Genomic DNA, 25,732 nt, shown 5'->3' on the forward strand with positions numbered 1-25,732 from the left:
TCAAACAATGCAATTTGGTAGTCCAGGTATTGCTATCAGTATGACCAATTTATAGTGAGCCGTTTAACATGAGTAATGTTTAACAAAAGCAGGCTTACGGGAGACCTAGCATTTCGGACGTAGTGGTCTCAGTGTTCGTTTTAAATTTAGTGCATCGCCGCGAACGGGTTGACTGACACGCGTGCGGTGCGCCTGCGCACGTGTTCTTGAAAGTTTCCGGCCGGATTTATAAAAACTTAAGTTTAATACGATCGCTACCACGTTCGTTAACTTAGAAAAAAAACAACAGTTTTTTAACAAATCAAATCAAGACGCGCGATAATTGATTTCGCTCCATTTCAAATTAAAACTTAATTAGATCGATATTTCGCTCGGTCTGTAAACGTTTGGAAAATTTGAACATTATAAAAGTAAAATTCAAAAGAAAATTATAAAATATAACTATACACGGTGTTTCTTTGTTCTAATTTTTTTTAATTATTTTATTAATATAATGTAAAAAAAGTGCTTGTCTTATGTCGTATTTTAGATGTGGATAAATTGCCAGTCGTTATGAAATCGCTGTGGCGTTGTGTGTTAACCTTGATCGTGGTACAGGGAGCGTTTCAAGAACTCAAGCTGTACGGATCATCATCACAAGCTGAAGTACAATGTGTCACTACATTTGAGGTAAGACATTTTAAACTTATACGAATTCTCATCAATGTTCATATATTTTCATTTCATTTTAAAAATATCAGTTCCATTTTTAATATTAGTTACATTTTTTATTTTATTAAGATTACATTTCTTCAATCTTACAGGATTGTTTAAATTCCAAAGTTAATTTTTGCGTCTGATATAAGATATTTTTTTTTATCGTTACATTTTTAACAGGAGATCGGTAACGGCAGCGGTGGAGACGAAATTGACATTGACAATTTTTTGGTGATTAATTTCATTTTTTTTTCTGTTTAACACAATCGCTTTTTATCACATTGTTTTTGTGTACTAACATTGTTTTGTGACGTCTCCTTATGCACTTTGTATGAACGGGGATAAACTCTTGTCAAAATGATTGAACATCAATGTGATCGTCTTTTATTATTTATTTATTTATTTTTATAGCACAAAATTAGCATAATCATGCCCATGGTTTAGCAGTTCTTAAAAATGAAGTTTTATCGATTGATTGATTTTTTTTTCTTATCTTGAAATTAACTGTAGAACTCAGAGTTATATGAATTCTAAGAGAGTCTTAGTTTAAGTTTCACAAGCCAAATCTACTGTGTGTACACTTAACGATCTTTAGTGCGACACTTAGTCTTAGTTATGAGTGAATTATATATCGTAATAGATTCGAAGTCGTTTAAAGTTATTGTTAATTAAGGTTCCGTAGATCGTTGTTATATAGTTGATGACTTTGTTGCACGTCCGTCTGTCCGTCAAGACCCTTTTTTTGTTATTAAAAACTGTTTGTTACCTTTAACTTTTAGTTACCGACGATAAGCATGTCTTATTTAAACCCTTGTTGTCACGATGTAAAGTCAATCCTATCTTTGAGAGTCGAAAGCGTTAATGACCACAATTAATTTAGTATATGTCAGTCTAGACAACTAGTCTTTATACAATTATCATTAACGCTAGTGCAGTCAATGACCGCTTTACGGTTCTTTACAGAATGCATCCTAATGAACGTCAACATCACAATAAAACCCGCCAAATTATGTCATCTTAGATATGGTAACATCAGATAATTTAGATCACGATGATGTAATATTTGATAGTACTGTCACGCAGCATCAGATATATTGTATTCAATATTGTAATACGATTGTTAATAAGATACTAGTAAACAAGATGAAACAATTAAATTAGACACACTGTAAACAATGAAATATATGGAGTAGCTACCACTTAAATACGTCTATCAGATACATTTTTAACACTTTCATTGTGTTAATAAATAGAACATGTTTATGAATTACGCATAATGCGTAATGTTTACTAAATCTTACTTCTTACTTATCTTACTAATATTATAAATGCGATTGTTTAGATGGATGGATGTTTGTTTGAAGGTATATTAAGAACGGCTGAATGGTTCTTTCTATAATTTGGTATAGACGCAGAACTTCTGAAAGAACACATATGTAGGCTACTAATTATTATTTTTTTATTCCGCGCTGACGGAATCGCATGTGACAATTTTGTAAAATCAATTCAAAATATAATTTAGTTAAATTTTGACCCCACAAAATACAAACGACAAATACGACTGACAAAGGCATTTGCAATTTAAGTCTATCCCGTTACGAACCCAATATAACATTCCGAATACGATTTGAAACTTTTCGTTGGGACATTAGTATTTACAAAGTCGCCTTTTCAAATATCTACATCCTGTATTATATCGTGTAATGTTGACTTTTCGAATTAGATACTGAAATTTATCGCCACCGAACCCTCTTTCTGATAATCGATGGTCGTTGACCTAATCTAATTTATACGATACGTGTATTTCGAAGGTCACTGTAATAACCGTTTCAAAAATCAAAAACAAACGAATGTGGCGATAAATCGCTTTAGCTATTCACCAAATTCAATGTAAGTTAAGTGTTCAAATCTGACAAAATGTCAAGCTTAAAATGATGTGTCTGCCAACGAAATCTAGATTAGTTAATATATCCCTCTTCTCATTCTCTTGTCACTCCTTTTTCATAAGTAAATTATAAAAAGGGGAAGTGGATTTGATGGAGGAGAGGACCCATAGGAGATGGATATATTCTCTTTCTGTGCTTCCCCTCCTCCGTTAATTAAAGGTTAGCAAAGTATCTCCGGGTAGCAGTCGCTTCGCCATTTCGGCGAATTCAGTTGGCTGTTTGCTCATTTACCAACTGAAAAGATAAAAAAATGATTTAATGTTCTACTCATTTCCTTTGACTTTTTTACAGAAGAACAGCAAAATTAAAAAGATGTTTGTTAATGACTTATTATACCAGATTACCTTGGTACATAATGTATCTCGATGAACAATGAGCAATATGTAGCTAAGAAGAATTGGACCATGAAATTGCAGCTATTGAAGGCATTCTTTAATAAAACCATTATCAAAGAATATGTATGAAAACATTTACATAATATTAGCTACTTATTTATATAAAAATTGCGTTCTTTTTGTATTCCAAATTGATCATTTCCGAGTAAAGTAATAAATTTGTGTTTATTCAAAACATTAAAGAGAAAAAACTAAAGCCGTACTCGAAAGGAATGTTTCATATTTCGTAAATCTTATTATTTTTTCATTTCCTCTTTCTATATGATACATATAACAAGGCACTTGATTAGACGAACATGAAAAGAGGGTTTGAAACTCGACCTTACATTCGAAAGGCAGACACATAAATTACGTATTCGTCTTGAGTTCTCTGTTTCCGATACTGTAATCAAACGCTCAAGAAGCTCTTGGTAACATAACCAGGGGTACATTGTATGTTTCAGAACCTTTGTTCGGTCGAATAAACATACAAACACTCGCGTTTATAATGTTCATTACTTTGTATTTGTTCCGTGTATAACGATTAGATATTGAAGCTTATTTTTATTTAATTAATGTACTCATTTGACAATTGTTTCTTTTCAAAATACATTTTTTTTAATATATGAAACATTGCTATATAAAAATATTTTGACGTCCACCGAGGGGCGCTAGTGAGCTGTTATATTTTAGTTTGACTTAAAACAGATATTTTTGTCGGTCTATTATAATGACTTAAATTGAAATATAGATAGATTCCGTAGTAGTTTATATCAGGACAAACAAATAGACTTCAATTGCAGGACTACGTTGCATTATTATAAAGTTCATACTGTCCGTGAATAGAAGACAATGTCGCAATTACTGAACTAACGAGATACTACCAAGCTAGTTAAGAGTTAACACGAATTGCGGCTAACAATTTAAGTACTACAAAAGTCAATGTGTACTCTATTGTTACAAGTAGCTTCGCAATTAATCTCTGAGAAGACTAAATTAGTCGTTGTGTCTGATATCAGAAATTGACATTAGATGAATCTTTATACTGGTTATAGGGTGTTTAAATCACAAATTTTATGTTATCGTTGTCTAATTTTTAGTAAATCTTTATTATTAGAATGGAGCCATCAGAATCGATTTTTATGTTTTTTTTTTCAACGAATATCTATTTGTTCCGCCAAATCTGGCATCATTCCTCAAAGAGTCAAAGTGCTCTCTCCCCGGGTATATCTTACCCAAATTATTTCAACTTTCTGGTGTTGCCGCATGCTTTTTGTATTGTCACTGTCATTTAACAACTTACTCACTGACACTATAAAAATATTGTGTGTAAAAATTCTTTAACAGTTGTATATTGCAACACTAAAACATTTCAACGTTTTTATGACCCGACCCATAGAACGGTAGGCTTGAAATATAATATTATTATAGTTAAATTATTATGTATAACTCAGTAAAGTCCTTTGTAATTTCTATTATATATTATAAATGAAATCGATCAATCGTAAATTAAATTTTACTATTAACCGTGGCCTTAAATTGAATATGATTTGCTAATTTTGATGCTGAAGCGTAGAGAAAAATGATTACTTTTTAAATGTATAATTTATTCATAAAGGTCGGATCTAATTTAAGGTCATCAATTAATTACATTTGATTCAGGTGGACCAAGAGGAGGGGGATGCCGAGGGGTCAGGTCGCTACGGTACCATGCCGCCGCCCTTCCCACCCCTCCCGCCGGGACTTGATGGTGCGATTGATTACTTTTTAAGATCACCATAATTTTACTGAAGACAGTTGCGATTATTACTTATTATAGACAAACAATAACTCTACAAATCACAACGTAGAGTTTGAAAGTATCCAAAGCAATGTTAATTAACAGCAAAAAATCTTATAAAATTTATTATAAGCAATGAATCTTTTTGTTAAAGTAAGACATTGATTGTAAATTATTTGATAGGAACGAAAAGCAACAGTTGCTATGTAAATAAAATTATTCAAACTTTCGTGACACATTATAATAAACTGATATAAAAACTCACGTATATTCGTCGGGTAGCGGCACCGACTAGTTTCAAGCCCATCGGGGGCCGACGCTCACTCAGTGCCGCCAGCGTACGAATATACGTGAGAGTTTAGCCGCTGTTATATCAGTTCGCATTCTTAATTGTTTAAAACAAATAAGTTGCTGACTAAAATCGCATGTATTATGTTAGAAAGATGATACACGTCCAGGGTTTTTCTAGAAAATAAGAATTCATTTGAAAACAAAAACGCCTTTAAATGAAATACTATATTTTTTTATAACATAACATATAAACTTATACGATTAAACATAATCTTTTTATTATAATTCTCACCAACTTATATTCGCAATAGTACTTCAAATGAATTGTGAATTAAAATAAGTGTAAAGTGGTGTACATTTTTATTCTCTATATCGGATACAAAAGTTCACGTTGCTACAACATGCCCCTATGGCATTATCGGATATGATAACTTTGCTTTGTAAACTTTCACGTTTGAAAAAGAATTTCAAAATAATACATCTGTGAAATAACTTAATGTTTAAGTTATACGTATATGTTTATGTAATATTTAATTACTTAATTATAACTTAGTTATTTATTATAAGTAACACTTTAAATTACAATCGAAACTGCTTGGAATTTTTATGTACTTATTTATGAATCACATAAATGGAACAAATTCGTGTTAATGCTTCTCTTCTGTTTCCAGGATATTCACCGCGAATGAGAGGAGAAAAAGGAGATCGCGGACCTAGGGCAAGAAACAATTCTAGATTATTGCACATTCTTAGTCATAACACTGTTCTATTAATAAATATGTTTAAAAATATTGTATTGTTTCATATAAACTAACGTTTTCCAGTGCCAAAACTCACGTACATATATTGTGCAAAAAAAACCACAAACAGTAACTTTGTTTTGTAGATGTTTTCTTTACAAACGCACGGTATTTCCTACTAATATTTTATTACGATTATTCAATAATTTATTAAGATTCAACTGTAGTACATTTGGATAAGGACTTTATCTAACCAACTATTTATACAATCAATGTGTTTGTTAACCTTTTGTTTTGTGTAGGGACCACCTGGTGAATCGATTAGAGGCCCGCCAGGACCACCAGGACCTCCAGGTCCACCAGGGACCTCCGGAACTGTGCCAGTACATGAGTTTTCTGGATCAGGTGATGGCGTAAGTATATTTTATCTTTTCTCCTACTCCCCAAAGAATAAAGCGCATTAAGTAATCATAAAATAACCATAATAATCTGTTCATTGCTAAATATGTAGATTAAATTAGACTAATTCAGTATCAATTTCGAGCCGGAGTAATTAATTGAGATCGCAATTTTGACAAAGCGGTCAAATTCAAATTTAGATAATATTAGTTGTCGCCCGCGGCACCGTCCGCACGGATTAAAAAAAAACTTGGTTAGTAGCCTAGTAGGTGTTCTTGTGGCATAGTTTTAGAACAAAATCTGCTGTTCCATCTGCGCCAAATTTCAGCGATATCTATGCAGCCGTTCTGGTGTTACCTTCAAACAAATATCCATCTATCCATACAAACATTTGCATTTATAATATTAGTAAATAAAATGGACGACCTAATATGAATACATAACGACTTTATCAGTCTCTGTGTAATGCATTTCGAAGAAGTACTAGCCACTTTGTGATATTGAGTGGCAAATGTTTATAGGAAATTATACCAACATTTCAGAGAACTTCTATTAGTTATTACTGAGATCTGCTTGCGTTTGACGTAATAGATATAACAAAATATTAGGTCAAGCGACTATTAAGATGGCTCTTATAATAAACAATGTCACAATTGCTTCTTCAAGTGCATAAAAGCCAAGGCTCTTAGTGGCAAAGTTTGATTTGGTTGATTGAGGACAATAAATTTTTTATTACTCATTTCATTGAATGAAGATATTGATTAATTAAAGCATGCAATATTGCACAGTCAAGGTTCCTGTTCTATCGTCTTTAAATAGACAGAATATAACCCTTTTGCACGAATGTTTTTTTTAATATAAAGATATCAAAACGATATAAAGATGTCAAATAATGACAATGACAGCAGCCACATAAAGACTTGCAGTGAGATGGTAAGAAAGAATTCAAAGACGAAATCTCGGTAACGACGGTCACATTGCTCAAGAAACCAGTACGACATATATGCTTTCAAAACACGAGCGTGACTCTTTCTGGCCACGCATCAGCATTCCCTCTGATGTTCTAAGGAACGGTCGGAAGGAAGGATTTAGCACTGAAATGGACATGAGTTTCCATTTTCGGCGATGGTCACTTTGTTGTTTCCGCTGCTAGTTTTCTCACTTGTCATATAAAAAACAAAAGAAACAGGTGATTACTTGAAGAATACTAAATTTCCGACACTGACTTTTACAAATGGACTGGTTATAAGACATATTATTTTGTGTCTATTTGATTTTCGCCATTTTAGCGCTGATGGTAACGATTTATAGCGGTAGTGTCGATTCGAACTAATAACATAGATAGAATTTTCTGTCATGCAATATCAACAAGCGTGTTTAAATAGGAACGAAGCAAACGCTTCATTTCCAAGTAATCACCTAACTGTATATAGAGATCAGTAAATCCCGAACATCGTATTTGTTAATGCATAATGCGTTCATTTAGGTTTAAATTAAAAGTTACAAGTTAAAATATATAGAACTCATATCACTTATTATTGCCTTTGGAAGATATCTGTTCATTCCAATTTCATTATCTATTAGTGTCTATCTGATCAGATAGAAGTAAAATAGGTTAATACAATAAATTCATTTAAAATTATATTATTATTCGCAATCTAACGTTTGAAACTACGTTTTACGAGGATGAATCGCTTTTCAATTGAAGCTAGAACTTGAAATAGGAATAAAATATGCCATATTATTGATACGAATAAAATAAATTTCTAGTTTTTTTTTCAAATGAAAGTTATTCATAACTACTAAAATTATTGTTATTTAGAAAGGAAGGGTGTCATCTTTTTGTTTAAGAGCTGAAACCTATCTGTTCATAATCCTGCCTATTTTAGGATAGTCTTGAAATATAGAAGTTTTCTGACAGATATAGATGACTTACTTTTTATATTTTGCGCCTGTATATTTGCGATTAGCAAATACGACGGACTGAAAATAGTTAACAAATTCTTTAGCAGGTCCTTAAAATGTTCTAATAATTCAATTAGACGGAAACTTGGTGTACTTCACATTGAGAAGTGAATTTAACGTTGAGGCTCTAACAAAGTTTATTAAGCTCTTGGCGCGGCTCCAACACTCGTTTTGAGGTATTGATTTATTTGATTTCGCTCACCGGCCACATTTCGAACCGTACCAGCCGTGTATGTTACGTAATTTTTATCTTTAATATGTCACTTGAAGAATAATAGTTTCGTCAAAATGTAACCATCTGTATATTTATAGTCAGCAAGCACGACCTTCAGTAATGAAGAATACGAAGAAGAAGAGAAGAGAGATATTTATAGTAATATCCAATAACAACCGTGTTTTATCTACTGTTTTTGATTAAGTCCGCATTCCTCAGGCCGTCGTCCGTCAAGTATAATTTTAAAATATATTTAAAAGAATAAATGTAACACGACATAAGAAAAAAAATACCAAAGTGCTTGATGAAGAATCCAAGGCTTTATTTTACCATAGTTCATCATCACTAGTTTGTTGTTTAACTCTCAAATTATAAAAACTAACATTAAATTTTTAATGTTGTACTTTTGACTTAAATTATAATTGTGATTGTTTGGATGTGTAGATTTTTGTTAGAAGGTATCTCCAGAACCACTGCATGGATCTCAATGAAATTTGGCATAGATGTAGAACACAGTTTGGAGCATATGCTAATTAAGTTTATTTTTTTATTTGCACATTTATACCTTTTTCAGGCGAGTAACATATTATTTCTTAATAATATAGCAAACTACTAAGACGTACTAAAAAAAAGCAATACATATAAAATATATTTTTTAATAAATTATTTTTTTTAATTCCTCCCGGATAGAGCAGCGGCGATAGGTAGTAACATTTTTCTTATAGGGTTGTAAATTTGCATAAAATTTAAATCGAAAATTTTAACCGTAATTCAAATGTGATGATCCTGAACTGTTTTATATTTCCGATAAAACTTACGAAGCGGAACCTTTAAAGTTCACAATACGAGATACTTTGTACGACACGCTCTAACGATTTAAAGCACCTGTTTATAAAAGCAATTTTAAATCTACTTTATAAGTATAGTTACAGAATATTCGCACACCATTAAATATTTAAATACTTAAAACCCATTATATAACACAAGGTTATGATAACAATTCAATTAATTATATAATTATATTTTTTATGTAACTTATTTTGCTAATTTATATATACGGGTACAATTAATATGTAGCTACTTTTTTAATTAAATTTAACGTAAAACTGACTTCCACAGTAATTATTTTTGTATAATTTCACACGTATTAATAAAAAATTATGTTTATTTTTTTAATCGCTTCCAGAAGAGCGAAGTTAAGGTATGTATATTTAATCATGGTGAAGTGTTAAAAATTCGAATTTATATTCAAACCTTTAGTTTTAGTTTTTAGTTTATAGTATTATTTTGGTAGATTAATTTTAATTTAAAATAGTGATATTCAATATTAAGTAAAATAGTGAAATTAGTATGTGAAATAAGTGAGTGTCGCCCGGGTTTAAAATTTTAGAATTCAAACCTTTAATATGAAATTGTGCGTTAAGTTTTCAATAACAAAGAAAAACTAAAATTCCAACAAAGTGAAATAAGTTTGATATGATTATACGTAAAATGGAAAATTGCGTTTGTATAGGTTTGAATGAACATATTATTTTTTTTTACAGCAAGTCTTTGGGGAACATTATGTGTCCCCAGGCCAGTGCAGTTGCAACGCGAGCGTTATACTGTCACTGTTGGAAAAGGCCCCAGAGCTCCGAGGTCCACCTGGACCTCCCGGTGTGATGGGGATCGAAGGCAGGATCGGCGCACCCGGCATCGCGGTAAGTTTAAATGCTATGAAAGAACTGCAATCATTAATCGAAGAACATAATGTTGTTTGAGATAAAAAAAAATGTGCTCTTCAATTATTATTACAAAAATCATTTACGCCCATAACCTAGAGGAATAAACAGAAATTATGGATTGAATAGTCTTGACAGACTCTCGTCACTTTCACACTCAACAAAAAATTTTATATTAATTTGGTGATATAATTTCATTTTGATAATAAATAAACCTGTATGACCTCATTTCAGATATTACGAGTATCAGACCGATAAACAAATAACAATTGTTATTTATTAAATAATTTTATCAATACCTTAAAAAATAATTCATTATTCACTGATTTGATTACGATGTTATTAATCCGGTATTATATTAAGTTGTTCATAATATTATATGAACATATAAATATTTATAACAACCCATACATATCTAGAGCTACTATTTTTGAATTTTACCCTTTGCCATGCCATGTTGGATTCATCATATCATCATATTCAGTCCTAATTCGTCCACTGCTGAACGTAGGCCTCCCCCATCGATTGCCACAATGACCGATCCTGTGCCGTCCGCAATTATCCAATTATTTATTATCATCTTGGTTTAACATTCTAAAATTATTTTTAGGGCCAGCCAGGGATACCTGGTGAAAGAGGACCAGCGGGACTACGAGGAGAGAAAGGGGAGAGAGGGGATGTAGGATCACGTGGTCCTGAGGGCCAACCGGGTCCTAAAGGGGAGCCGGGGGTCGACGGCAGAACAGGTAGCCCTGGCCAACCAGGTCCACCCGGACCTCCTGGACCTTCAGACTATAGTAATTTCGAGGTGAGCGGTTACTGATATTTCCCGTAATTTGGCAACAATGCCTGACTATTAATTAATTTTTTAAGATTATAGGTCTCGCAAATAATATAGATATGTTAAAAATCTTTTACACGTTTTAAAATAAATCGATATATAGAAAACAATTTTATTTCTTGCGTCATATAACAGCGTAGATAAAAAACTTAACGCAATTTGAAATTACTTTAATGTCTTTGAGACAATCTCAGGTAATTTTTTTTTCGTAATTTTCATTACTTATATTAAGATCCGATTTAAAAATTGTCTGAGTTACGCTGCTTTTATGAAGACAATGAAAAATAAAATGTGGGAAAAATTTTATTTATGCATACATATACGGAAAATTAATTACCGTAAACGTCTCCTTATTCCGTTAGTTGCGATTCCAAAATTCGCGGGTGAAATCATTGTAAGCAAACCCGCATTCATAGAAAAATATTTGACACTTTTAATGATAGAAATATTATTTGCTATGTTGCCTTTATTTCTGAAATCTGCAGGTGTTATTTTTTAAAAGCCACCGTTTCATTAGTTAGTAATAAAGTCTACCAAATACTGACTTGCAACTGGTAGTTTATTACTTTAAAAATGTCTATAAGTATATATCATTCTTTTATCAAAACAAAGAGTATATTTATACAATCTGAAATACACTTATTTTGGAAATTTGGAACGTAACCCCATAGATTCCTCGACCGCGGCAATTTATGTTACCCCTGGTTAATACTATGATCTTACTGTACGTTATAATCTCCTTATTTGTGATCAAAATAATCGCGTTCAATAGCTCGGCGTCACCTCGTCAGCCGCGTGCTCTTCGGAGTAGTACTGGATAGGCAAAGAGTGGACGAGTCCGCGTTAACCTTTATTAAATTTGTATTCTGTTAATTAAAGTTATCTTATGTCTTTTTATTTTATTCAGTCGAACTGGAAACCGAGACAAATCTATAAGGTAAGACATAGAATCCGATGATAGCATGGTTTTCATCAAAAGTAGTAGTTGATTAGAACAAATATTTCTGGTATTTAGTGCCTCGTACTCGTAATAAGTAATTTGCTTTGAGTTAAAATTTATCTTATTTCTGCTAACTTTGATGAGATTTCTTCTTTAAGTAGGATGTATAACAAATTATCAGAGATCCTTCAAAAAAAGCAATCATTTTTGATAGCTTTATCAAAGGAAGTTGCTCGTGTTTCAAATACGCTACCGTACATATTTTGGATCGACCGATTGTTTTTATGTGTAAATAACGATGTAATTTACCTTTATAATTTACTGTGGGTTTCCACAAATTAAATAGAAATCTTAACCTAGAAGGTTAAGATATAGAGGCATAAGCACTTCCAGAAAAAGTATAGATTAATACTTTGGTGTTTCGTCAATGGAAACTGACGATTATTTATATAAAGTTCAACAAGTTTGCTTTAGTAATAAGTCTGTAATTCTGAACATAGCCAATACACAGTATCCTGTTATAGTAATTGTTTTTAACAACAAAGTTATATTTTTAATTAGAAGGCAATTGTTTTTATTTCCATAAAGAAGTATTTTGAGTTAATTTACAATCATTTAATCGCTATAACTATCACTAATAGTGATAATAGACAATTAATAATCATTATACGAACTATAATTATTGGCGCGTGTAAGAAAGAACTCACCTTTCTAATACTTTGTTGCAAATGATGTATCAAGTTATAGTAACTTATAGCAGTATTTTGAAGTAGCTATTTTTATTTGTGTAGATTAGTTGTATTTTGTGTGTTTTTTTAGATTAAATTTTTAAATTTTTTTTTAAAAAATTTAAAATATTCATACAAGTCATTCCAAGACACATACTCACATGACTCATAATAGGTCTGTAAAATAACAGCCAGACGTAACCAAGCTATTTATATCCTTGTGCGATTTTGTAATGATAACAGTAACAAAACACATCAACAATGATGACAAACGAAAAATATTTTTCTTCACCGACAAATTTGATGTCAAGATTCATTTCAATTTTAAAGAATTTGTTGTTTTCTATAGGAATCGCTTATGGGATCATACGGTGGGGTACTCGGTCGACCTGGTGCTCCAGGACCTAAAGGAGATGCCGGTCAACCGGGTCCAATGGGGTTGCAAGGAGAAAGAGGTTTCACCGGACCTAAAGGAGAAAGAGGTCAACCGGGTCAGAACGGAGCTAAAGGTGACCGCGTAAGTTAATTTTGACTGTTGGTGTTTAAAAATACTATAGTTCCTTACGATGTTATCATCCAACATCTCTTGTTGAATTTTCCTCTTCCACATAGAGAGAGATAGAGAGTTCTTCTAGATGGATCCTAGTAGCACTAAATGAGCCTTGAGATCCTTAGCTGGATTGTCTACTCTATCTTGCATTACGTCTACTTACTCTATGTCTTCTTGAAGTTGTTTGTCTGCTCTTTTGTACCTTTGTCTTTATCAGAGTATAATATTGCATTTCTCTAGGGGCACCCGGGTCCTCAAGGTGATCGAGGACCTAAAGGTGAACGTGGCAGTCCAGGTCTCGATGGACGTCCGGGCTTACCTGGGGCAAATGGTAGATCTGCCGAAAAAGGGGAAAAAGGTAAAACAAATTTCTTCAGCAATCATTCTTGCATTTGAGATTCATGTTTTTTTTTAAGTTTTCAAATTAAACGCCTTTTTTAGGTGAAAGAGGTTTACCTGGCCCGCCTGGCCCACCCACACCAGCAATCGATAGCTTGACTGGACGCAGCGAACTTTTATTCGCTGGTACAGTATAAACATTTTTTTCATTAATAATATTTGAACTTTAATGCATAATGATTTTGAACGTATTTGCTTTTAGGGCAACAGGATATGCAACTGGAAAAAGGTGAAAAGGTAAAATTACCAAAATATTACTTTCTTGTTCTCTTACCAACATAATACAATAAACGATGATATTAAATTAACAAAACTAAGAATATTGCTAGCATGTACGCCTCTAAATTAAATAAAGCAAAATACTTTTGGCAGGGTGAAAAAGGAGCTCAAGGCAACGACGGTACTCCTGGTTTTCCGGGCAAGGATGGAAAACCTGGTGAAAGAGGGGACATCGGACCATCAGGGATGCCAGGAGTAGCCGGTCCTCCAGGTGTACCAGGTCTGAAGGGAGATAAAGGAGAGAGAGGACCTCCAGGGCCAGTCAGCGTCACAACGTCAGGATCCGATATTTTGACTATAAAGGTAAATACACCAGAAACCAGAATGCAAAGGTATATCTTGTCACATTGTCACTTTTTGATGCTTTTCTACATAAAAATACATAATTAAGTGCATAAAAAAGTTTTTATATCTTAAAATAGGTATAAATCAATTACAAGGCTAGAGAATTGCCTGTATTTAGATATTTTTGAGTAAAAGTTAATTGTCAGATGATAAGTTAATAAGTGTTTTAATTTTATTGTTAAATAATTAAACGTACGTAGGGAGACAAAGGAGAGCCTGGTGTTCGCGGGAGAAGGGGTAGGCCGGGCCCTCCTGGGCCTCGAGGGCTTCAAGGTATCCAAGGCCCTCCGGGGACCCCTGGAAGGACAGGCGAAAAGGGAGAAACAGGCCTGCCTGGCTGGATGGTAAGTGAAATAATAAACGATTTAAACAAAATATACTTTAATCTTAATTTAAAACTTATCACAATATAGGCAAAGTCGTAAGTCTATAATTTTGTTCTTCCAATATTTTAAATTTATTATTAACTAATATTATACAATTTATCACACTTTTGCTTTTTTTACTTCACGCTTCCAAATAAGAATGTCAAGGTAAGGCTAGACTATCACAATTAATATTGTGCTATTTTAATTAGGTACAATGCTATATCATTGTCTGATTTTGATTAATGTTTAGGGACGACCGGGAACACTTGGTCCCCCGGGTACACCGGGACCTGCCGGGCCCAAGGGAGAAAAAGGGGACCCTGGAGGTAACATTCTCGACGTATCAATGGCAAGTAAAATAATTTCATGTTTACTTATATCCAGAAAATCCTATTAATATACCCTAATGCCATATATATTATTATGTATTATATCCAGGATTTCTATGTCTGTCTCTTCCTTATTTTAAGAGGCAATCCGCCTACAAAACCTTCGGCAACTATCGCTGTGGGCTCTGGCTTTGGATCTCTCACGCTACATTTTGCAGGTTCCACGGTAAACTTTTGTAAGACAGCTGCAAGCCCTGCCATAGACTGCATTTGTCCCAGTCTTTCACCTGAAAAATTAAAAAATATATATATTTTTAATAAATAACAAAAATTACGACTATCCGAGTGAAAGAAACAAAATTCGTAGATTATTAGTTATTCAAAAAAAGATTTTCAAAATTATTATTATATATAAACCTGTTAAAGTTTTCCGACTTTATTAGGTCACTATGGTGACAAGAAGTTTCTATAGAATCTGTACACAGACATAAACATACATACACAGATGATTAAAAACATGAACAGGTTTTTAAATGTCACGCCTCGCTGTGTGCTACGACACTAACATGCGCGAATTTCCTAGACATTAACACAACTAAACAAAGTGTTTTGAATTTTAAACAGTTTCATTAGAGTAGCCGTTATTTATAAAAACGACCGCTATCAATAACATACGACAATGGATTCACGTAATGACTAGCAACTATATATAGACTAAGTAATCATGTTGCTTCCTTCCCTTAATATATTGCACTTTTTAAGGCTTTTGTCTGATATAAGACTCAAATGGAATAAAGCCACTCATCTTACTTCTACTATATGAATGTTTAGACGGATGCATAGATGGATGTTTGTTTGAAGGTACATAACTCAGGAATGGATGAATGGACTGGAAGAACACAAAGGCTACTTATTAAGTTTTTATTAATTCGGCGCTAAAGGTTCCGGGGCGACAGCTAGTATGATTATAAAAATTATAATGAAAATTTCTTATAATTTTTTTTAATCCAACAATTACCATACTAAAATGAACCTTCATATTCTTCGTACACCAGAGATCACACTTATAGCAGTAGCACAAGATTACAGGCGATAAAATTTTTCTTAATGGGAATTTGGTTCTTATTGTTTAAATTTTGCTCACAAAACATGCTTGCTGAATAACTAGACTGTTAGTATTCTCAAGAAGATGCATATCAATCTGATCATGAATATATAAAGGATGAAGGAAAATACATCAGTATAGAGTATAATAGTCAATAACGGATAAATACGAGTACGATCCTAAATCTCAGGTTGTTATTTTTTTCTGAAATGATTAATGAAATATAATTAATTTCCTAAAATCTATACAGCAGCTTCAATCAAATCTTACATGTCGTTAAACGATCGAGTAAGATTGACCTTCGTACAATGTTTTTATTGAATCCGACATGATTCGTGATCCTTTTTATGCTCGTAGACGAGATGGACTTATAAATTTAGATTCTATCTCGTATTACCAGTTTTTTTTAATTGCTTTATTGGTTATTACTTAATAAATTGATATCAACACTTACCGACACAAGCTCTCGGACCTTCACCAAAAGGTAAAAACACGTCCTTAAATTGTTTTCTACCCAAATTAAACCTTTCGGGGTTGAATTTTTCTGGTTCTTCGAAGTACTTCTCATCGTTATGCATAGCTTGGATTGGAATCATAACTTTGACACCTTCGTTTATTGTAACGCCAATTTCAGGAATTGTATATTTTGGTGATGTACACATTCTTACAATATAGGCTACCGATGGATACATTCTCATTGCTTCATAAAAAGCCTTTTCTAGACAGGTCATTTCATTTACTGCTTCGTATGTAATTTTATTATTGTATTTTTTTAAGACTTCATCAATTTCTTCTTGCACTTTAACTTGATACTCTGGGTTGAAAGCTAATTGATGTAACGTATAACTGGATGCTGTAGATGATGTCTCGAAACCGGCTCCAAAGAAAACAAAAACTTGGGCTATCATTATCATTTCTGTCATTTCCATTGTTACTACTTTTGCAGTTCCATCGCTATTTCTACTCTCAATAGATTCCCCAATTATTGTACCTTTTTCTTTAAGTTCTAACATTAAATCAATAAAATCGTTTTTACCTGAGTGTTTATAATTTCTTTCTCTCATTACAGTTTGAACTAAGAAAGTCATAGATTTTTCAAGTTCAGGGTCCAAGAAATGAAGATTTTTGCATAACTCTGGAAATAATAATTTCAGAGCTGCATGCACAGCATCTTTAGGAGTTCGTTGAAAAATTCTTTTACCTAATCTTCTAAATTCGGAATTTTCATTGCTCAAAGAATCCATGGATATTCCAAAACCACAAGCGCCGATAAAATCAGTGGTATATCTTGCCATTAATTCACGAACGTCATATGAATCTAAATGGGACACTTCCTCTGTGATGATTTGTAACTTTTCTGCTCGGTCAGTAATAATAGGAAACATACCTTTCAATTTAGCAGTACTGAAGGCCGGAGTAAATCGTTGCCTTATTAAACGCCACAAGTCACCATCGGCAAAGAATAAATTTTTCAAAAGTGGCTCTATAACGGTCTTATGAGGATTAAAGCCTCGGGCGTAGAAGTGTTGGAAGTCAGTAATGAGAATTCTCTTCGCTATTTCTGGATCTCTTATAACCAATTCTGGTTTCATACCTCTAAAGAATCCGACTACTTTCTCATTTGGATATTTGTTGTAAGCTTCTGTGGCTAGCATGGCCATACTTGCTTGTTGGAAAAACTGTCGAAAATTATTTCCAAAAAATGGTATTGGGGGATCATGTTTTATACCTCTCTTCTTCCAATAGTTTAATGTTCTTAAACTATATAGAAATAGCACTATCACAAACACTAACACGAAATACCACATTTTAAACAAATACACTGACCTTGTTAACGTGTGCTCTATAGCGGAGCAGCAGTGCGAATAACCCTTATCCATATCGCGGTAAAAATAAACCAAGATAATATCGTTATAACGTTATTGGGTTCATTACATTTTTATACAACCTGTTTGTTACAATTACCTTATAATAAAGTTTATTAAGGATTTCAATACATTGAAATAAGTATAAAGAGTTAATTGTCTACTTTACTAGTTAATTCAGTAAAAAAAATATGTTTCAAAAACAAAGTATTTAACTACAGACTTCCCATTACATATTTACTCTCCTAAGATTGTAGAATTAGATAAATTTACTATATATATATATATATCTAATTTTATAAACATTAAAAAAAGAAATAAAAAATGCGATAATCATGTGTGCAGAATGTTATCATTACAATTTTTAAAAATATTTAATTATTATACATTGATAATATTTCTACGAAATGGAACACATGTTAGATATAAAGGCAATTTCTTAAACATACTATATTATAATATGTTTAGACAGAGTTTTTTTTAATTCTCTACGGAATCCTTAAATTATAATAAACAAAGTTTTGTCGGTGACCAATGAACGATGGACAATACTCTACTGGACCAATAATAACTGCTTACGTAATAAGCATAAACATTGGCATAAATGCAAATATTTTTATTGTAAACCAATGATGACGATACGTGAATTACTTTGGTACACTATTTTTTTTTGTAAACTAGCTATCGCCCGCGACTCCGTCCGCGCGGGAATAAAAATAGATGTTGGCCGATTCATAGACCTACTCAATATTCTTACAAAATTTCATGAGAATCGGTCAAGCCGTTTCGGAGGAGTATGGGAACGAAAATTGTGACACGAGAATTTTATATACAAGATATTAATTTATACTGATTATTCGCGTATGTCGCGTCGTTGTTTATTATTATTTTAAACAAGTATTTTTTCGTCTGTGTCATTGACGTCATTTAAAAGTGTGAATAGATTTTGTTGATAAAATTACTTACGACTTGAAAATGAATTGACAAAAACGTTTTGAACATACATTGGAATTGACGTTCTTTTTTATGTGCGAACTATCGTGGGTTTATGACACCTAAATTTATGTATATAACCTGTCATTCCTGTCATTATCTTTGAAAAAGAAACCAGAGATAACATTATATTTTAAACGGGGGTTTTGGTCTGAGAAACTGATGGTTCGTGCCTTAAGAACAAGTTATATGCACTCGTAAGAGATCAATGACCAAGATATTGACTTTCCCTTCCACTTAAGGATTGTTAATGTAGGAATGTTAAAAATAATTTACAGACATTTCAAAGTTTTAGTTTCATAAATTAATAGTCAATTCCTACTTTAACAATTTAAATTTGGTTTAACAAAATTAATTTACTTACATTTCTTTTTTTTAACTACAAAAAAGTTCGTCCGAATTTAATTGGATAATTAAAACTTTTTATAGAATACTTATCCTATTAATGATTGATTACAATAAAATATTTTAAAAAGTATGAACTTTAATAGAGTTTTCGAAAGATTTTTGATAAGAAATAAATTAAAGTTTGAAATTTAAAAGCATCGTCAATCGTGGTATAGCACCGGACGAAGCGGCCAATTCGTGCAATAAATGTTACTGGCGTCTACCACTGTATGTCTTGACTGAGCTGAGGCCTAACCAATATTTTTAATTTATAAATTATCTATAGTTTTAATTTATCTACAGTTTAAAGGCGAGAAAGGTGATCGCGGTCTAGAAGGTACGCCTGGGACCAAAGGTGATCAAGGACCACCGGGTCCCCCTGGTACTTCAGGGTTGAGGTCCGAAGCCGTGCAATACGTGCCTGGTCCTCCAGGACCACCGGGACCGCCAGGACCACCCGGTTCTCCAGGCGTATCTATCGTAGGACCAAAAGGCGAGCCAGGACAAAGCTATTACGAAGAATATCCAACTCACGGCAGCACCAAATTTTATGGAAAACCAAGTATGTTCTTGTTTCGCATTTATCTTTTTTTAAATACTCATTTATAAAAAAAAATATAAAAATTTGTGATTTTGAATAATTGTGTGAAAAAAACAAATAATTTATTTTAAAAAATAAGTACTGGCATGTAAAATGTGCAGTATTTTCTTCTACATTCTGTCAAAAAAAGAGTTTACAAAAACAAGTAATTGGCAGCTCTTTTTAGAGACTGGAAATACGAATAAAACTTTAATGTTTCATAGCATATTAAACAAGTTATTGGAAATACGTGTAATAAAAATTAATAATAAAGGCCAAAGTAATAATAAAAACTAATTAATTTAAATACAATATCAATAAAAGTCAGCATTATTAGAAGAAGCTGTTAAGCTGTTGGTAAAACAAAAAACATTTAAAAAAGTCACTTCTCATTTTACCTTTTAAAATTCTGGGATCATAAGATTTCATGTAAATGTTTTGGGAACGCAAACAAATGGTGATGTTCTAATGTTTATTTTCCATGCTACTTGGAATAGTCGCAAAGAGTCCTTTGGATGAGCTCAAAGCTTTGCGAGAACTCAAAGATCTCAAAGACAGATCTAGAGATCGCGGAAGTAAGTAATAATGTAAACATAGATATTTATTATGGTACCTAATACCCAATAGGTACTTCACCTTAGTACCAAAGATGTAAGATTGTTTACTCAATATCACTTTTACAATTCTAGCAATTACAATAATTGCACTGGAGTTGTTGATAGCGGAAAATGGTAGAGCATATTAAAAATGCTGCAAAACAAACATAGTCTTCGAAAAGATCCTTTTGGTACATACATAGAATCTTCTTAATCATAATTTAACTTTTTAATTATGTTTTTTATCAGCTTTTGCCACTACTGAATCGAGGAGTCATCATGAAGAAAGTATTCCAAAACCTGCTCCAACAGTACCAAGCGCTGCTGTATTCCAAACTACTGAAGAAATGATGAGAGTAAGATTCATATGCAACTCTACCTTTTACATTATCCAAACATTTGAATAACATATTGCAGCAAAACAAATTACACCCGGATTATGCTAAAATGATACTGTGCATAGAAATTACTTAAAAGGTTGCAGCCTACTTTTCACAAATAGAGAAGAGGATATATACAGCTGGATCTGGATAAGGGAGAGTCCAAGAGACCGCAATATTTATTTATGTTATGGGGGTTTCTCTTTCACCAGAGTTTCTTTCCTATAGAGGTCGTATAAAGGTCTCTTGTTTATCCAGGTTCGACTATTGTATATTTTCCTGTCCATCCTCTCCTTTCCTTTTCTTAGTATAAAAAGATGGAAAGTAGAAGTTAGCTTCATGACAATGAGAGGAATAATAATAAGTTTTTGTACGGAATTTTCGGTCAATAGATAAGTAAAGTGTAAAATACTAAATATGATGTTAAATTCCAGCTTGCGTCAACAAGTCCAGTGGGTGCACTGGCTTATGTTGCTGAGGAACAAGCGCTCTTCGTTAAAGTTAATTCTGGATGGCAATATGTTCTGGTAAATATTTGAGTACTTGCTTCTCCCATAGTAAGTTAAACACGATAAGCCTATGCTTTCTACCAGAGTATGTTCTACGTATCAATTCACCCATTCAAACTGTGGCATTTATCATTGAATAATCTTGACTTGCTGACATTTAATAGATAAAGTTTTAAGTAAACCATAAACAGTATTATCATTATTTTTTTTAAGAAAACTAGAATGAAACTTTTAACTATTGTTATCATTTATTAAGTGGAAAAGTATTTTAAAGTGACATGAAAACGAAATCTTTTGAAGAAAATAGAGTTTACTCCTTTGATTTGGTTTTGCCCTGTTAGCTTAGCTAAATGATTCGTTGGAATAAAACAAATCTATGCTAGGTTCATATAAAATTGAGCTGTTGATTTTCACACCAGCTCGGTTCGTTGGTGACACAATCGGCTCCGTCACCGCCCGCGCCAACAACGCCGACGCATCTGTTGCCAGCAGCGAGTCTGGTCCACTTGCCTATTCTCACCAACTTAGTTGAGAATTCCCCGCCTGCGACATCACTAGGACCCACTGTAAGTGTTATACGACAACTGTTCGTAAGTACATACGTAGAACCGCTAAAGAAGACAACATTTACATCTCAAATGAAATCTCTATAGAGATGTAACTCTATCCGTCGGCTCGGTCCGTATGTCTGCTTAATTGTGCATTCTTTAACCTGAATAGTATGACCGATTGAACTTTTGTAAGTCATTCATTCGTCTTTCCGGGGGTTTATATCCTTGTTACCACTAAGGTGTGTAGGTTCGAGCCCTTCGGTGGGACGTCTGTGATGACGACGAATTGATAATGTAATTACAGTTGCGACTTGCCGCTCTCAATGAGCCGCTCTCGGGCGACATGCACGGCGTGCGGCGCGCGGATTATGCCTGCTACAGACAGGCTCGTCGCGCTGGATTCAAGGGTACATTCAAAGCTCTACTCACCAGTAGGTAAGATTATTTCAATCAGTCAATAAATGATAACTGATGCGTGTGCATGCTGAAAACCTATTTTCAGTCCATTCCCTTCCCACTCTTTTCTCATAACTATAGGATGGGAAAGGGAGTCTTTAATTCAAATAAGTGAAAATGTAAACGTGTATTTTAGAATCCAAAACCTAGACTCGACGGTGCGTTACTCGGACCGTCATTTGCCCGTGGTGAACACACGAGGCGAGTTGTTGTTCAAGTCATTCGCTGAGATCTTCGATGGTAGTGGAGGTCTCATGTCCGGGGCGCCTAGGATATACAGTTTCAACGATAAGAACATCATGGCTGACTCTAACTGGTAAGATGGACTGGCTTTGATATGTAACTACGCACTTCATTGCAATCTTAAATATAACGTGATCAAATGCAGATAAGTTAAAGCTAATTTCAAGTAGGTTTAGTAAAACAATGTTTATTATAAATGTAGAGTCTGTGTTTTTTACCAAAAGGCCACAAAAGTTCATATGGCATGGGTCATATGTGAATGGAGAACGGGCGATGGAGACGTTCTGCGACGAATGGCAGAGCAATGACCCGAAGTCGCGAGGAATGGCGGCTTCTCTTTACTCCCACAAGCTACTCAATCAAGAAAGGTATGTTGGGAATTAATCTCAAATGCTTAGCTTGAGTCCATTAACAATCTACATTCATATCATTGTTTACATTTTTTAAATTTACAGCTTTCACACGAAAGCGTATCCTTAGACAAGTACTGACTAAAGTTTGTACAAAGGCAAAAATTACACTACATTTTAAATTTCTTATAGGTGCCTGTAATCCGACTTTAAGTAAGGTCAGCACAACAGGTTTTCGTGTTCCAAACCGTCGCTTTTTGGCCATTAAACAAACGTTTTACGTAGTTTTAAGATGCTTAATATTTTCATTGTAGTTTTCGATTAAATTTTTCGTTTCTGAATTTATTTATTTTTTTTTGCAGATACACGTGCAACAATCATTTCGCAGTATTATGTATTGAAGCAACATCCCACGTTAGTAACAGAAGAAAAAGAGCAACAAGAAGGTAATACATAGTTGTCATATAAATATAATTCTCTGTCGTAATAGATACGATAATAATAGAATCAAAATTATGTCGCAAATAAGTATGTAATTATTTTATTATAATTAAAGTAGTAAAACGAATCAAATACTAACAAAATTAAATTTTGTTTCATGTAGAACAATGACTTTAAGATACAGATAATTATGTGAATTATTTTTTTATTTCTATTATTTTAAGTTAACAAAATTTATCTAGTCTCATTATTTTACTTCTTACAAGTCTTACTTATTTTATAAATGCGAATGTTTGGATGGATGTTTGAAGATATCTATAAAACGGCTGGACGGATCTCGCTGAAATTTGGCATAAATGTAGAGTATGGTCTGGAAGATCAGATAGGTTGCTAATTACGTTTTTTTCTAAAACCGTGCAGACGGAGTCTCGGGTGACAGCTAGTTTATATATAAATTAGCTGTTCCCGTGGGAATTTTCCGCTTGGGATTTTATTATTTTTTGTAATTGAACATAGAAACTATAATTTGTTGTCTAGATTCTGTAAAACTTACAATTGAAAATATCAAAATGCAAAAACTTAAATTACCAACGCATCCATATTTCCCATTGACTTGCAATCTTAGTCCTTTTTTCGCAATGATTTTTTTTAATTTCCTCAATAAGTATAATTGCGTTAAATATATAGCCTTTATCGGGTCGTAGGTTTAAGGTGTATTAAAAAAGAATTATCCAAAATAATACCGTGATTGCTAAGATTCTGCTTTACAAAGGTCTGTTTAAGAATAACTCTAAAAATGATTTAATCTTAACGAGTGATTTTTTTTTTCAGATACAACGGTACGAGTTTAATTGATGACGAGGACTATCTTTACAATGCGGAGGAGTATCAACAATTATTAAGTGACATTTTTGCTCAACCCTATAGAGAAATATGAAACTAAATACATACATGTATTCAATGTTAACTGAAAAATATAAATATTTGTTTGCTATCAAACAAATGCTACGTAATTATGAGATTAATTGAGTTGCTTAGTGTTCGATTGAGATTCCTATTAAAATTAATATTACGATACTCAGAGTTTGGAGTAAAAAAGTGTTAGTAGATGCTTGTATGTTTTTTATCAAAATTCATACATAATAGTTGGTTGTAATTAGTTAAAGAATGCGATCGAATTTCTTGTGATTCCAAGAATTTAATTTGAGACTGTAAATATTGCTTTTACGTTTGGTGTAGTTTGGTTATTTTATTTAAAATCTACTTGTATTAAAGCAACGATATTCTTAATAAGGGGACTTGCAAACGGCTTAAAAAGAATATAGTGTTAAATAGTTATAAGACGCAACAATATTGTCGAATTAAAATTTGACAAATTAATAGCCTGAACTTCAAAACCTATAGTTCTGTCCACCAAAGAAACCTAAAATAATATGAGAAATACTAAACAATTAAAACATTTATTCTAATAATTGCTGGGCGCTATTTTTTTTTTATCATAAAGTGGCATAAGTGCGAGCGGCCTAATCGCTAAAATAGCGAAGTGACCGCTATAAACATGAAATTATATTTTTGGCGATTAGTATAAATTTTATGAAGCATAGTTATGAAGCAATTTAGTACGCTACGAAGGTTATTCAAAAAATCTTTGTATCCAGGCAGCCTTAAAACAGTAGAACGTCACTGCGGAACATATGTAATATATAACATCATCTCTCTCATTCCCTATGATAAAATAGGGACAACAATATGCATAAAACAAATCATCGCAGTTAAAAACCAAAGCAATATTCTTCAATATCAAATAAGTTTGAATAACATTTTTTCTTACATAGAAATTAGCTTTATCTGAATATGTACCCTGTTACATTTCGCTTTAGAGAAATTCCTACACTTGTATGAATCATATTGTTATCTTATTTTTTTTTCAAAGCGAATGAGAGAGGTAAATTTTATACAAATTTTTTAACAATGAAAACCTATAGTTAGAAAATGTAATCGATCATTATCTGTTCAGTGGGCCTAGCACGAATATTTGTGACAAGCGTCATCGTGTCGTAATCGAGAAAATTTGTGTAGCGCCCCCATCACGTCTAGAGTACACAAAAATGACGTTAACGATACGACGGCTCTTGTCGCAAATATTCGTGCTAGACTCACTATTGTTTCTATTTCCTTCTAATATTCTATGTTATTAAAATATATGTCATAAACTTTCTGCCGACGGAAAAAGTAATTATTTTACAATTAACATCTTTTGTAATAACTGAGTATTTAAATATAATTGTGAATTCTTTATAAGTTTAATTCGTACATAAATAAAGGACCGTGTTGCTTAAAATTACTAATAATTATTAAGATACTTATATGA

General features: G+C 32.8%; 2 protein-coding genes across 2 annotated transcripts in view; one reads left to right on the plus strand and one right to left on the minus strand.

The window, feature by feature from the left end:
- Mp (collagen XV/XVIII-type protein multiplexin) overlaps positions 1 to 24,847 on the plus strand; it is a 116,724-nt gene extending 91,877 nt beyond the window's left edge. Inside the window, exons 4-27 of the mRNA XM_013316776.1 lie at positions 598 to 669; positions 877 to 927; positions 4,679 to 4,766; positions 5,759 to 5,805; positions 6,130 to 6,240; positions 9,950 to 10,105; positions 10,737 to 10,934; positions 12,985 to 13,152; positions 13,426 to 13,543; positions 13,627 to 13,710; positions 13,787 to 13,821; positions 13,957 to 14,166; positions 14,409 to 14,552; positions 14,827 to 14,925; positions 19,559 to 19,817; positions 20,333 to 20,410; positions 20,681 to 20,787; positions 21,246 to 21,338; positions 21,740 to 21,886; positions 22,176 to 22,306; positions 22,464 to 22,643; positions 22,795 to 22,938; positions 23,283 to 23,366; positions 24,193 to 24,847. Of these exons, the coding sequence (XP_013172230.1) occupies positions 598 to 669; positions 877 to 927; positions 4,679 to 4,766; positions 5,759 to 5,805; positions 6,130 to 6,240; positions 9,950 to 10,105; positions 10,737 to 10,934; positions 12,985 to 13,152; positions 13,426 to 13,543; positions 13,627 to 13,710; positions 13,787 to 13,821; positions 13,957 to 14,166; positions 14,409 to 14,552; positions 14,827 to 14,925; positions 19,559 to 19,817; positions 20,333 to 20,410; positions 20,681 to 20,787; positions 21,246 to 21,338; positions 21,740 to 21,886; positions 22,176 to 22,306; positions 22,464 to 22,643; positions 22,795 to 22,938; positions 23,283 to 23,366; positions 24,193 to 24,298 (2,910 nt within the window). The 3' untranslated portion in view covers positions 24,299 to 24,847. The remainder of the gene's footprint in view (positions 1 to 597; positions 670 to 876; positions 928 to 4,678; positions 4,767 to 5,758; positions 5,806 to 6,129; positions 6,241 to 9,949; positions 10,106 to 10,736; positions 10,935 to 12,984; positions 13,153 to 13,425; positions 13,544 to 13,626; positions 13,711 to 13,786; positions 13,822 to 13,956; positions 14,167 to 14,408; positions 14,553 to 14,826; positions 14,926 to 19,558; positions 19,818 to 20,332; positions 20,411 to 20,680; positions 20,788 to 21,245; positions 21,339 to 21,739; positions 21,887 to 22,175; positions 22,307 to 22,463; positions 22,644 to 22,794; positions 22,939 to 23,282; positions 23,367 to 24,192) is intronic.
- Positions 14,579 to 17,925, minus strand: Cyp6ab5 (cytochrome P450). The gene is made up of 2 exons (XM_013316774.1): positions 16,465 to 17,925; positions 14,579 to 15,192 (listed from the first exon to the last, which is right to left on the minus strand). The coding sequence occupies exons 1-2, from the start codon at positions 17,888 to 17,890 to the stop codon at positions 15,020 to 15,022; spliced, it is 1,599 nt and encodes a 532-aa protein (XP_013172228.1). The 5' UTR covers positions 17,891 to 17,925; the 3' UTR covers positions 14,579 to 15,019.
- Positions 24,848 to 25,732: the final 885 nt, after the last annotated feature.

This window comes from Papilio xuthus, unplaced genomic scaffold, assembly GCF_000836235.2.
Source record: "Papilio xuthus unplaced genomic scaffold, Pxut_1.1 DF826945.1, whole genome shotgun sequence".
NCBI classification, from domain to species: Eukaryota; Metazoa; Arthropoda; class Insecta; order Lepidoptera; family Papilionidae; genus Papilio; species Papilio xuthus.